The 14,011-nt window shown below is 46.2% G+C and overlaps 1 protein-coding gene across 3 annotated transcripts in view; it reads right to left on the reverse strand.

The window, feature by feature from the left end:
- NMRK1 (nicotinamide riboside kinase 1) overlaps positions 1 to 14,011 on the reverse strand; it is a 59,331-nt gene that overhangs the window by 17,293 nt on the left and 28,027 nt on the right. For 2 of the 3 annotated variants that reach the window (XM_075340214.1, XM_075340225.1), the window contains 3 exons: positions 11,761 to 11,851; positions 10,343 to 10,391; positions 3,634 to 3,808 (listed from right to left, as the gene is read on the reverse strand). In XM_075340214.1, coding sequence (XP_075196329.1) covers positions 3,634 to 3,808; positions 10,343 to 10,391; positions 11,761 to 11,851 — 315 coding nt within the window. The remainder of the gene's footprint in view (positions 1 to 3,633; positions 3,809 to 10,342; positions 10,392 to 11,760; positions 11,852 to 14,011) is intronic. The other variant, XM_075340235.1, reaches the window with a different exon arrangement.

The following is a 14,011-nucleotide window of genomic DNA, read 5'->3' on the forward strand; positions in this document are numbered from 1 at the left end:
CATGTTGGGGAGCTTCACTGTATAGACACCTCAGGGGCTCTCCTAATGCAACATGGCGTCCACTATTGATTCCAGCCAATTTTGCAGTCAAATTGCACTCCTTCCCTTCCGAGCCCTGTCATGCGCCCAAACACTTGATTGCCACCACATATAAGGTATCGCCAAACTCAGGAGAAATTGCACAATAAATTTCATGGTGATTTTTTTCCTGTTACCCTTGTGAAAAAAAAAGCTACCTGGTTGAAATAACAATTTTGTGGTAAAATTTTATTTTTTTATTTTCATGGCTCAACGTTATAAAATTCTGTGAAGCACCTGGGAGTTCATGGTACTCACAAACATTTAGATAAATTCCTTGAGGGGCCTAGTTTCCAAAATGGGGTCACTTGTGCGGGGTTTCTGCTCTTTAGGTACCTTAGGGGACCTCCAAATGCGACATGGTGCGCGCAATCTTTTTCAGCCAAATTTCCTTTCCAAAATTCAAATATTGCTCCTTTCGTTCCAAGCCCTCCCATTTGTCCAAACAAAGGTTTCAGACCACATGTGAGGTATCACCGCGCTCATAAAAAAGTGGGTAACAAACCTTGAAGTCAAATTTTTGGAATTACCTCTTGAAAAAGTGAGAAAATTGATGCTAAAGCAACATTTTTGAGAAAATTATTAAAATTTTCAATATGACAACGTAACGTTAACAAAATCTGTGAAGTACCTGTGGATCCAAAATGCTCACTATACCCCTAGATAGAAGCCTTGAGGGGTCTAGTTTCCAAAATGGCATCACTTGTGAGGGGTTTCTTCTGTTTAGGTACCTTAGCAGACCTGTAAATTCAACATGGTGCCCGCAATCTATTTCAGCCAAATTTGCTTTCCAAAATTCAAATATTGCTCCTTCTGTTCCGAGCCCTCCCATTTGTCCAAGCAGAGGTTTCTGATCACATGTGGGGTATCGGCGCGTTCATAAGAAAGTGGGGAACAAGTTTTGGCGTCCATTTTGTTGTGTTATTTCTTCTAAAAGTGAATAAATTTGGGTTAGAGCAACATTTTTAGGTAAAATTTAATTTTTGCTTTTTTTCATTCCACATTGCTTTTGTTCATGTGAAGCACCTGAAGGGTTAATAAACTTCTTGAATGTGGTTTTGAGTACTTTGGGGGGTGCAGTTTTTAGAATGGTGTCACTTTTGGGTATTTTCTGTCATCTAGGCCTATTGAAGTCACTTCAAATGTGATGTGGTCCCTTATAAAATGGTTTTGTAAATTTTGATGTAAAAATGAGAAATCGCTGATAAACTTTGAACCCCTCTAACTTCCTAACAAAAAAAAAATTTCTTTCCAAAATTGTGCTGATGTAAAGTAGACAAGTGGGAAATGTTATTTATTAACTATTTTGTGTCACAGAAATCTCTGGTTTAACGGTATAAAAATTCAAAAGTTGAAAATTGCTAAATTTTCTAAATTTTTGCCAAAATTCAATTTTTTTCATAAATAAACACAAAAAATATTGTCCTAAATTTGGTACTAACATGAAGTCCAATATGTGACGAAAAACAATCTCAGAATCACCGGGATCCGTTGAAGCGTTCCAGAATTATAACCTCATGAAGTGACACTGGTCAGAAGTGCAAAATTTGGTCTGGTCATTAAGGTGAAAATTAGCTCCGTCACTAAGGGGTTAAAGACCTTAAAGGGAAGATATCACCAGGTTTTTCCCCTATATGCCGGGGCCACCACCAGTGATCTTATACACAGCATTTTAGAATACTGTATATATGAGCCCAGGCTGCTCTGTATAATGTAAAAAACACCTTTATTACACTCACATAGGGGGCGGTCTGTTCTGATGGGCATCACTGGTCTCGGTTCGGCACCTCCTATCGTCTTGTGATCATCCTCTTTCCCTCCGTCATGTGGAGAAAGCGTCCTTTGTCATCCATATGTCCTCCATTGCGCTCCTGCACACATGCACTTATCTTTGCCATGCTAAGGGCACAGCAAAGTATTTGAGAGCACATGCGCGGGCAGTCTTTGACCTTTCCTCGCACCTACGCATTACAATACTTTGCTCTACCCTCAGTAGGGCAGAGAGAAGTGCACATGCGCAAGAGCGCAATGCAGGAGTCTGTGTGGATAATGTAGGGTGCGTCATCCACACAGAGCAGGCAAGGAGCACGGAGATCGCAAGAAGAGAGGAGATGTCAGACCAAGACCAGTGACGCCCATTGGATCTGACCACCCTGTAGGTTATTATAACAAAAAAGTTTTGGGAACTTGTATACAGTATTGCAGAATGCTGTTTATAGGGGCTTACTGGTGGTGGTCGCAATTTATAGGGGACAAATCTGGTGACAGGTTCCCTTTAATTTCCATCTCATAGGTCAATAGAACACATGAAAATAAGCAACATTGTAATATATCTTATGAAAAAAAATCAGCTTCTTTCTCTTCCTAGACTGATCTTTTACTCTTGATTCAAGGGTAGAAGCTATAGTCAGTGAAGATGACATTACTGAGATAGGAGAGGACGGCTGGTGCTTATACAGTATAGTCAGTATATATCCCATTATTCAGAGAGGAGATGACAGCTGGTGCTTATACAGTTCTATGGAGGGGTGTGTGGAGGCATAGGAAGGAGCTGGGGGGAGAAACACATCCTGCTGCAAGTTCTCATGAAGCTACACCTACACTAACATAAGCTGTGGCCTAATATCTAGTATCTAATCAGAATACTCTATTTCAGGCTCTTCCAGAAACTGCACACATCTGTCTATGGGCTTTATCCATGAATCCCAATAAATGAAGGCTGACCACTCAATATCAGGACTCGGTACAGTCCGGTTCCAGAGATCACTGGGGGTCTCAGTAGTAAGTTGTGTGCTATCCACAGTATTAACCTCAAAATCATACGTTAAGTCCTAACAATTAAATGTAAGTCCAAAAAAAATGATTTTTAAACCCTACATTTTTATAGTTGTGAAAATCTTTACTGGGAAGCCAAATTGGAAATTCACAGTTCCTTCCTGTAAAAACAGTGCAACATGGTACTTGTGCTTTGTGGCTGTTGCAATGAATTGGAGTTGAAAGTGTAATCTTAAGTTGTTAAGCAGGAGTGACCCTCTCCTCGGCCTCCCTGTGTGCTGTGCTGTGCACTCCTGACTAGCGGTTTGGGCCAGTGGCATCTTTGCACCGCTGGCCCACACTATGCTCTCTCTGTTGCTGCACATAGAGGCGGCTTTGCCTCTGGAACAACGGAGCCTCGTTGGGGCAGTGGAGCAGGTCAGATCCAGCTTGCCTCAGTGTAGTGATTGCAAGCTCTAAAGCAAAGATCTTGTAAGCACGGCGCTCCATGCCTAGGAGACCGGCCACCGCTAATAGATTCCAGAGGTTGCCGGTAACCCAGGCAATGAGCAGTAAACAAAGCTAAAAATTCATTTATTCTTGAAAATGGAGAAGATATTTAAAAAGAAGTGGCAGGCGAAGTTTCTTGTTCTTCACTGCAGCGTTTCAGAGTCAGTCTTACCTGGCGGGGACAATACAGCCAGTGCCTGATACAGGCTGCCCACGGATTGGGCGGTATATATCAATTATCAGATTCACTTTAAAGATAACATATTATTCAAAGACCAGAGCAGGTATTACCAGCCAGGAATATGTGCATACTTGTAGTCATACAGAAGAAAGCCTTCAATTATCAAAAAGTGCACAGATTTTTCACATTCTTCTTGCAGTGTTTTTGGTTGTTCCGGTCCTTCATGCTGCATGATCCATAAATGTACATCTGACATCATTGCGTCCATTTCTAAGGCCTCAAGCACTACAAAGACAGTATATATTAGCATTACTCATCAGAATTAGATTATTAGAAACCTATACCTACCGTAATATAGGGTGGAGAGAATTCTGGTCACAAAAAAGTCAAACCATTATATCTAAGTTTTAGCTTCTACACCCAAAAGTGTAGCAAGTGGCTTTGTCTGTGTAATGCATGGACGTGCTGGGTCATCCAGAGCAAGGGACATTCTTTCCAGGCACTTCACAGAGAACCATCCGGAAAGAGAGATCTTGTTGATTAACTCCGAATTTAGGTACAGGATATTTGAAAATCGGTTTTCCATACAAGTCAACATTATTCAATGAAATTCGTCACATAATCTGATCTGTCGGCATCTTACAGAGCAGTGATGGCTAACCTATGACACACATGTCAGTGGTGACACACCGAGCCATTTTTGCTGCACGCGCAGCAGGGGCAGGTGGCCGCATCCCGATCAATAAGACAAGCTGCGGCCGCCAGTGATTTAAGTAGAACTGCATGTGCGGCTAAACTGTTCCAAAATGACAGTACCGCCATGCCACACATGCAGTTCTAGTTAAATCACCGGCGGCCGCGGCTTGTTTTATAGATCGGGATACGGCCGCTAGTAATTTGTGATCTGTACCTTTAATCAGGGTCCTGAGTGAGGCGTGCTTATGTACCACGCAGTACGTAACATGTCTTTCTGTAACAAAGGGGTCATAAGGTAACGGCTAAATCCCACTGGATAGAGGGACCTCTGCTGATATCTTGCCTATGTGACCAGAAGGGGTGGGGCCTCCGTCAACGTAGCTGATACTAGGAAACAACATTATTTTTCTTAATCCACATGGGCATGGAGTTAATTATAATAAAAGTGAGGGTCTGTCGGTAAGACCTCCAGATGGGAGGGTGCAGGGGGGGTGAAGCCCCCCTTGCATGATTATGGTGGACAAAAGGAAATATCACCACGCCCACCAACCAAGTCGGCCATGCCCCCTAATCAAGTCAGTCATGCCCAAGGTCCTTCTAGCCACTAGGATTTAGCCACAACCGGCCCACAGGGCCGCATGCGGCCCCGGAGCTCCTTGCAACCCGCAGGCCCCCTGATGATTGCGGCCCTATGCTGGGGGTCACAGCCATCTGCGCTTTCCTTCAGATTTTTGATTTTCCCCACTGCGCACAGGAACTTTGCAGCCGCCGATCAATCAGAGGCCAGCAGGTCACGTCATTGTAGGACGTCACCTGCTGGTCTTTAATTGGCCAGCGGCTGTCATTGGTAACGCTCTACAGAGAGTTCTGTGCACGGCAGAGGAAATCAATCATCTGAAGTAAGACTGAGATGGCTGCGGCCCCTGGCATAGGGCTGCGATTGTCAGGGGCCTGTGGGCTACAAGCAGAAGGAAAAAGGGAACGGAGGACAGGTGAGAAGAATCTTTTTTTTTTTTTCCTTGTGTGTGTATGTGAATACGGCATAATGTGGCATAAATAGGGGGCCGTTACTACAGGATGGGACATTACTAAAAGAAGGGGACATTACTACAGGATGTGACATTGCTAAAAGAAATGGACAAGTATGGGCACAAGAATGGACACATTACTACAGGGAACAGGATGGACACATTACTACAGGATGGGGGCAAGGGTGGGCAGATTACTACAGGGGACAGGATGAGCACATTACTACAGGATGGTGACAACGCTGCTCTATTCCACCTTCTATTTGCTGTCTTGCTTTGAATCATGATAATCTTTGAGAGCAGTGATGTGAGGATAATAGACCAGTGTAGTTGGACACTGACTCAACCCAATGTCATGCAAATGACTTCTGATGGTTTGTGTAGACACTATTTGATGCTTTAGTCTTGGTATATGATGTCCAATATAACTTGCAGGATAGAATAAAACATTTGTGGAACCAGTGGTATGGTCATTTCTACAAAGTCCCCAGGAGCCCTGTTTTCTCCATGACAATACCAGGCCACCTGTTGCTCTTCCTGCTTTGGCAGTCTGCATGGTCCAGCGGTTTTGGGGATCGGTTTACATATATTTCCTGGTGATTTGAGACCAGTTGTATCACACATTCTAATAACAGCACGTATGTGTCTGGCAGACCACTGGAGAGAAATAACCAGTGCTTTTTTTGTAAAAAAATATTTGCTGGTATGCATCTCTCTGAGGCGAGGAGCGAGGGGAGGGGGTGCTTTCAGGCGCCGGCGGCTGAGATTGAGGAGGATTCACTCGCTGGCTTCATACGCGCACTGCGCATGCGCAGTGCGCGTCTGAAACTGACAAAGAGAACCCGGAAGAGAAGTCTGCCGCAATGGTAAGTATAAACGTGCGCAGGATAGAATGAGGGGCGTGATACCATTGAAAGTATGCAGACGCCCATAGGGCAAGGCGCCACCCATGGGGCCAACGGCTCTGTAATCTACATAGGAAATATGAAAGTAATAAAATGTTTTTTATTACTTTCATATTACACAATTTTAGAGCACAAGTATGGGTAGGGAGCAGCTATTAGGGCAAATATGCGTCTGCTAATATGTCAGATCGCATACTGACACTAGAGGTACAGGATAATGACACTGGGGGTACAGGATAATGACACTGTCACTGGGGTTACAGGATACTGATGTTTGGCACTCGGTACAGGATAAGCCACATGGGATACAGGATAATTACTCTGGACACTCGGTTCTTTTCCTCAGCTCCCAGCTTTTCTATGTTCTGGGTGATGAGGAAAAGAGCCTCGTTCTCTCAGCTCAGCACCCAGCTTTCCCAATACCATCCCATGCTCTGACTGCTGCTATCCCTCTTTCCCTAATCCCTACTGATATATGGTTACTGTGTGGACTTTACCCACGTCACACAGCAGGGACTGTTGCACACACCGTGCACACTTAAATCACACACACCCAGCACCCCCAAATCACACACACCCTGCACTCTCATGCCCTGCATATCTCACACACACCCAGCACCCCCATGCCCTGCATATCACACAAACACACACACACACACACACACAGCATCCTCATGCCCTGCATATCTCACGCGCACACACACACACACACACACACACACACACACACACACACACACACACACACACACACACCCAGCACCCCTATGCCCTGCATATCTCACACACGCACACACACACACACACACGCACAGCACCCCCATGCCCTGCATATCTCACACACACGCACGCACACGCACACACAGCATCCTCATGCCCTGCATATCTCACACACACACACACACACACACACCCAGCACCCCCATGCCCTGCATATCTCACACACACACACACACACACACACACCCAGAACCCCCATGCCCTGCATATCACGCATATCACACACACACACACACACCCAGCACCCCCAAGACCCTGCATATCTCACACACACCCAGCATCCTCATGCCCTGCATATCTCACAGACTGGCTGTACCACAATTTACCCCTCTCTCAAAAACACACTGAAGCCCCATGTCCCACACAGATAGTATCCCTTAACACTCCTCTGTCACAGTCTGGACCACACACCCCCCATATACCACTCACCCTGCATCCCCCTCACCATCATCCCTAATTACCGTGCTCACATCTTCCTCGGTCAGCAGCTCCTGCCCGGCTCCTCCTACACGGTCACATGGGCATGACATCACCGCAGGTCCTTCTTCTCGTGCATCTTCTTCCTGTAGGAAGGAGCTTTCTGTTCTGCCCCTGCCGCGCTGCTGCTCATAATTTCTGTGTGCTCTCCTCCAGGTCAGGACCGCCCCCTCTGCCCCCCGTGTAGCTACTGGCGCTGTCATCTGACGGCTGCCTGCAGTGCAGTATTTTTATCACCTGCGGCGACTACCAGACGGTCTAAGGAGCCGCGGCCGCAGGTCATGTTAATACACCCAGCAGGGGCCCCTGCAGGCTGCCGGGGACAGCTTAGATTGAACACAAGGTCAGAGTCTACAGGGGGTTTCCCCGCTACCCTGGCACGCCAAATAGACGCTGTGTACGTGACATCATCGCAGGTCCTGCAGCTCCAGTAGCTGCTCTGCTTGTGCCTCCACTCCACACATGGCTAATTTGCATAGTTTACAAATTAGCAATGTGGACAGAGCCAGAGGTGCTTTCCCTCAGCGCTCTTCTGATTTTCCAGTACGCCGTACCGGCACATACCGCCACAAAAAAAGCACTGGAAATAACTATCCCCTCTAAATTGGAAATTGTCTAAAAAATCAATAAACATTACCAATACGAGCTCCTTCTGACCTCAGATCTGTTTACCAAAAATAAAATAAGGAATCGTTGGTCCTCTTGGGTGGTGTCCACAGTCTCGTCCTTCCAGTCCTGATTGGTGGACCTGTTATTTTATTACCTATCATCCCTACCCTTGCTTCCTATGTTGCAAATTGTATGCCCTAACCCTACTATGCAGAATTTTCAGCTGTTATCTGTTTTTACTTTGAATTTTATTGTCCTGCTGTTATAGGACAAATTTTTCAACTGTCCGCATGTTTGTTGCGGTGTATAACCTGTATTATGTAAAATCTTCATAAAAATGTATTGAAATAAAAAAAGGAAAGAGTCCTCAATTTTTCCTTATCAGCATGCACACGTGTGTGCTGTGAATCAGCTACATACTGCTTGATTGTGCGATGATCACGATGAAGTGTCTTGGCAATGTTGATTGTAGTCATGCCTTGACCTAAATACTCCACAATTTGTTGCTTATCAGCAGCCGACACATCCTTTTTCTTTCCCATTTTGGCAAAAAATGTAGGCTGCTTAATAATGTGGTACAGCCTTCTTAAGTAGTCTTGCCTTAAGGGTACGCTCACACGAGCGTAAAAATCGTACGAGTACAATGCGAGAAATTCTCGCATTGCACTCTGACCAATGTTAGGCACTGAGGTTGAGCTGTTGGTCAGCTTTTCTCGCATCCAGATTCTGGATGCGAGAAAAGTGGCAGCATGCTGCGTTTTGCTGCTACCGCCGTATCTCTCGCACCCATTCAAGTGAATGGATGCGAGAGATACATCGGACTGCACTCGGATGTTATCCCAGTGCAGTGCGATATACGCACAGGCTGACAGTGGAGGAGATGGGAGGATTAACCCCTCCCTCTCCTCCGCAGCGCCTGCACTCAGCTTCACAGCTGTGACCCGATCGCAAGATCGGGTTACAGTCGCATGACACTTGGCTCACGCTCGCAGCAGAGCCTGAGCCGGGGGACATTAGCATATCGCATCCGATGTTCTCGCATCGGATGCCATACGCTCGTGTGAGTCCAGCCTTATTTGGACACTCCTGCCAAACTAATTTGCACAGATATCTGCAATTGCTTTCAGTGATATAAGAGCCCTGACACACATCACCATCAATGAGTTTAAATGACAAACAAACAATTTCTAACCTTATCACTCCTAAACTCTTTTTGCATAATAATTTGTAACACAGTGTAGTTTGGTAGTATTAGAGCACTGCTATACACCCCTCTAAATCACTGTTGTTCTCCAGTTCCAGCATTTATAATGATCAGATCAGGATATGTTTACCCCAATTAAAATAAAATAGCTTATCCTCACCTCTGCTGCTAGCGTTGTTCCAGCAGTGTCAGTGTTCTGTCCCAGGGCTCCCGTGACGTTGTTACGTCATATGAGCCCCACACCCAATCACTGCCGGCTTTCCTCTCCCTGCCTAAGTTTGTATAAGTAATTAATAGGGAATGTGTGGTAGGGACAGCTACTATGTGTTGTCCTAGTAGTGGACAACTACCGTATTTTTCGGATTGTAAGGCGCAGTTTTTCTCCCAAACATTTGGGAGGAAAATGAGGGGTGTGTCTTAAAATCCGAATATAGCGGTGGGGCTGTCTGTGCGGGAGACCGGGTGCGTGCGGGAGATCGGGTGCCTGTGGCTGCGTGCGTGCGTGCGTGCGGCCGGGTGCCTGTGGCTGTGTGCCGGCTGCCTGTCAGTGGTGGCTGCCGCTCTGTCCCGGCGGCCAGCTGCTTCTCTGTGTGGGTGGGCGGGTGGCCTGCTGGCTGTCACCCTGTACGTGCGGCTGTGCGGACTGCGGTGGCTGTGTGGCGGGTGTCCCAGTGTGTCCGCGGTCCCGGTTTCAAATGATGGCGCCGGGTGTTAGCACATGCGCAGATGGAGCCCTTGGATGAGAGCTCCATCTGTGCTTGCGCCGCTCCGGGCGCCATCACTTGAACCGGGACTGCGGATACACAGGGACACACCACACCGGCCTGCTCCCCTACTGAGCCGCCGCTGCCACCACTGAGTCGGCGCCACTGCTGCCACCACTCACCGCCGCTGCCAGCACAACCCCTGCGTCCTGTGACCCGCTTCACCACCACTGCTGCTGCCCCCTGTGGTAAGACAACACCGGAGTATAAGATGCCCGCCACCCTTTTTTTTCTTAAACCTTTTTTTATCTCTAAATTTGCGGTGTGTCTTATAATCAGATGCGTCTTATAAAACGAAAAAATATGGTACTTTAAGCGTATTTTAGCTATCATGTCAGAAAATAATAAGTACTTGCCATCAAACTGTTTAAATCCTCTTTCATCTGTTGCAACGTCTTCCTCTGGCTAAATTCATAATGATAAAAATGTAACAGTCACATAACAACATGTTCATAAAGAGTAAGAATTTCTAAGTAATCCTAGTGGCACATTTTTACTAATGTCTTTCAATAACCCCATTGAGGAATTCTGCTCTGTGCGCCTCCATTTAGATTCTAGAACATGAAAATGGATATTTCTATATCTATGGTCATACAGAGACAATACCGAGGATAGCATTGGTGAAGATATGGACATAGGCACGCCAACACTAGCTATGGTTATAGGAGTTCTGATGGGGTAACTATGACTCCTCCACTTTCAATTTGGAGATGTCAGGTTTTTTGTTTTTTTTAAATGAAGAAATAAAATCACAAACTACTCTGATGTCATATAACAAAGCAGAAACTTTAGCTAAACCTCAAAGGGGTATTCTCAAGTTTGGAAGTTATTCCCTATCCATGAGATAATGTCCTGATAGCTTACTGTCCTACTATTGGTACCGACACCAATCTCAATAACCAGGGCTCTGAAGAGCCCATGAATGCAGTGGAGGCCGATCATGCGCACTGCCACTCCATTCATTCTTGATTGTACCTCGACCCTGTGCTCGACTGGTCTTGGCCAATCCCATAAGAATGAATGCAGACGCAGTACGCATGATTGACCATCGCTCTAATCACACGGAGCTCTTCAGAGTTCCAGTTCTTGGGATTGTTGGGCCTTCTAGCAGTAGGACACAGAGGGAAGAAGGCCCCTGTACAAGAACAATATATGGACCCCTCTTTGTGTCTGTGAATGTATCTGCTTGCCGACTTGATGGTAAAAATGGGCCCCCTTACATCTTGGGCACCTGTGCAGCTGCACATGTTGCACAAATGATATGCCCCTGCCTACAGCTATTGAGAAGTTATCCCTACAGATAAGAGATAACTTCTAAGCCTGAGAATACCCCTGTAAAGCGAACCCAACAGCTGACACATGTTATAAAAACCATGGATGGCATGAATTATCCTCTGGCTGTATTATCCCAGTCAGGTATGTTTGACTCTGAAAACGCTACAGCGTTTAAGAAAACAAACATACTTTTAATAGTCGCTGGGGACCGAGCCACATGGCAGACTAGTCAGACAGGCGGGTCCCCAGCGGCTTCTTCCCTCCCGCTGACAGTGACTGACAGGTCTCTGCCTATGTGTGTATATAGGCAGAGACATGTCAGTTCAGGGCAGCGGGCGGGGAGAAGCTGCAGGGGACCCGTCTGTCCGACTAGTCTTTCATGCAGGATAATACAGTCATTGGCTGATGCCAAGCTGCCCACAGTTTGGGCAGGCGGTATCAGCTGTTGAGTTCCCTTTAAGAAATCTAAATCTGCCAACATGGTTACTATCATAAATACCTTGAAGTAGGTATCCTGGCTGATTAGACTGCAGTTGGGGAGTATTTGCAGAAGACTGTTGGCAAGTGTCGTTTTTCCACCATTTGTCACACTGCCAAAATAAATATGAAATCTATCAAAACCACATATTTAAATGGATGGAATCAATTAGGCAAGAGGCAACAAAGGAAAGCAGAGCACAAGAATATCCAAGTATGTTACAGCTCAAACAGGTGTGTATTAAATGGGAAGAGGGTTGCCTGTACTGGATACATTGCAGCGATGTCCAGCTTAGTGTCTTAAGCGGGCTTTACACGCTACGATTTCGCTACAGCAATCTCGTTGGGGTCACGGATTTTGTGACGCACATCCGGCCGCTGTAGCGATGTCGTAGCGTGTGACTCCTAGGAGCGATTTTGGATCGTTGCAAAAACGTCCAAAATCGCTCCTCGTTGACATGGGGGTCCGCTGCCACTTATCGCTGTTGTCGCTGGGGCGAAGTTGATCCTCGTCCCTGCGGCAGCACACATCGCTACGTGTGACGCCGCAGGAACGAGGATCATCTCCTTACCTGCCTCCGGCCACAATGCGGAACGAAGGAGGTGGGCGGGATGTTACGTCCCGCTCATCTCCGCCCCTCCGCTTACATTGGGCGGCCGCTTAGTGACGTCACTGTGACGCCAAACGGACCGCCCCCTTAGAAAGGAGGTGGTTCGCCGGTCACAGCGACGTCGAAGGACAAGTAAGTATTTGTGACGGGGGTGCGCGATTTTGTGCGCGACAGGCAGCGATATGCCCGTCGCGCACAAACGATGGGGGCGGGTGTCATGCTAGCGATATCGGGCCGGATACCGCAGCATGTAAAGCCACCCTTAGGGTATATGAGCCCACAATCAGGAATAGCAGTGTATTGGAGGCAGTGTGTTTTCCCTGCGTCCAAAACATTGTGTTGTACAGTAGAAACACAGTGAATGGGGTTTATAGAAATCTCATTCTCACTGGGCTTCTTTTCTGCGCAGCATAAACTGAACTGCAGCTTAGCTTTCCGAGCAATAGCATGTCAATTTATGCAGGAGGAAACGCAAGTGTTCTCAGTGAGAAGAACAGAGAGAAAGTCTACAGTGGCCAGAACCCTGATCATGGGCATGGACCGCTGCGTTCTCCCATGGAGAATACTCAACTATCCGCAGAAGGGATAAGCATCTAGAACGCAACGTCTCCTGATCGCGGGCACTTACCCTTAACAAAAGTAATATTGTTCCCAAGAAGAGGAATTGGAACACCAGATTTCACAATACAAGTGGCATATAATATTCAACAGTTCCTGATGATGCATGTATGCTTCTAAAGTCCACATCACAATGGCTGTACAATCTAGATACTAATATGCCCAATTAAAAAGTGAAATAGCTCATGACTCCAAGTGTATTCAATTTCCACCTGCCCAATCTGACTGTCAGCTGCGGCTTGTAATTAGCAGAGCAAGATATCAACAGCAGGAGGGAGGAGGAACATCGAGGAACCATCTATGGTATCAGGGTAAGTGAGTGAGAATTTCCCAAAAATATTATACAGCCATTCTATCATGGGTTTTCAATGTAGGAGCACAAGCCTCCTCATGTCCTTCATACGTGAAAACACTGTGGAAAGAGAGCGCAATAGGGTCTTACCCTACAAACAAATAGGGTATGATTCACAGAGGTTACTCACCAAGTGTAGTTGTGAAAAGTCACAACCACTATGCAGGCATATATACTGGGTCAGCGGCAGCAGTCACCCCTGGGATGAAGTTATATTCTGGTAAGGAGATGGGTGTTTGAACACCGCGCCAAAGACCACTGATGCAGGAGATGAATTTAACGTGACTTTATTCCATGTTCAGGTCTACGCGTTTCAGGAGCATCCGCTCCCTTCCTCAGGACAATACAGGCACAAGCAAGGTTTTTGATGTTGCTTGTGCCTGTATTGTCCTGAGGAAGGGAGCGGATGCTCCTGAAACGCGTAGACCTGAACATGGAATAAAGTCACGTTAAATTCATCTCCTGCATCAGTGGTCTTTGGCGCGGTGTTCAAACACCCATCTCCTTACCAGAATATAACTTCATGTCCTTCATACGTATATTGCTAAAAATAAGAATCTGATTTTGTGTAACTAAAATATATGGAAGAACAGATAGTTCTAGCATGAGCGATATAAAAAGGTTTGTGTCAATTATATCAATCTCCACAGACCTTTGATAGACTATGACCCTGCAGTATGCAGTAGCTCAGT

Source organism: Anomaloglossus baeobatrachus, chromosome 1 (assembly GCF_048569485.1).
Source record: "Anomaloglossus baeobatrachus isolate aAnoBae1 chromosome 1, aAnoBae1.hap1, whole genome shotgun sequence".
NCBI classification, from domain to species: Eukaryota; Metazoa; Chordata; class Amphibia; order Anura; family Aromobatidae; genus Anomaloglossus; species Anomaloglossus baeobatrachus.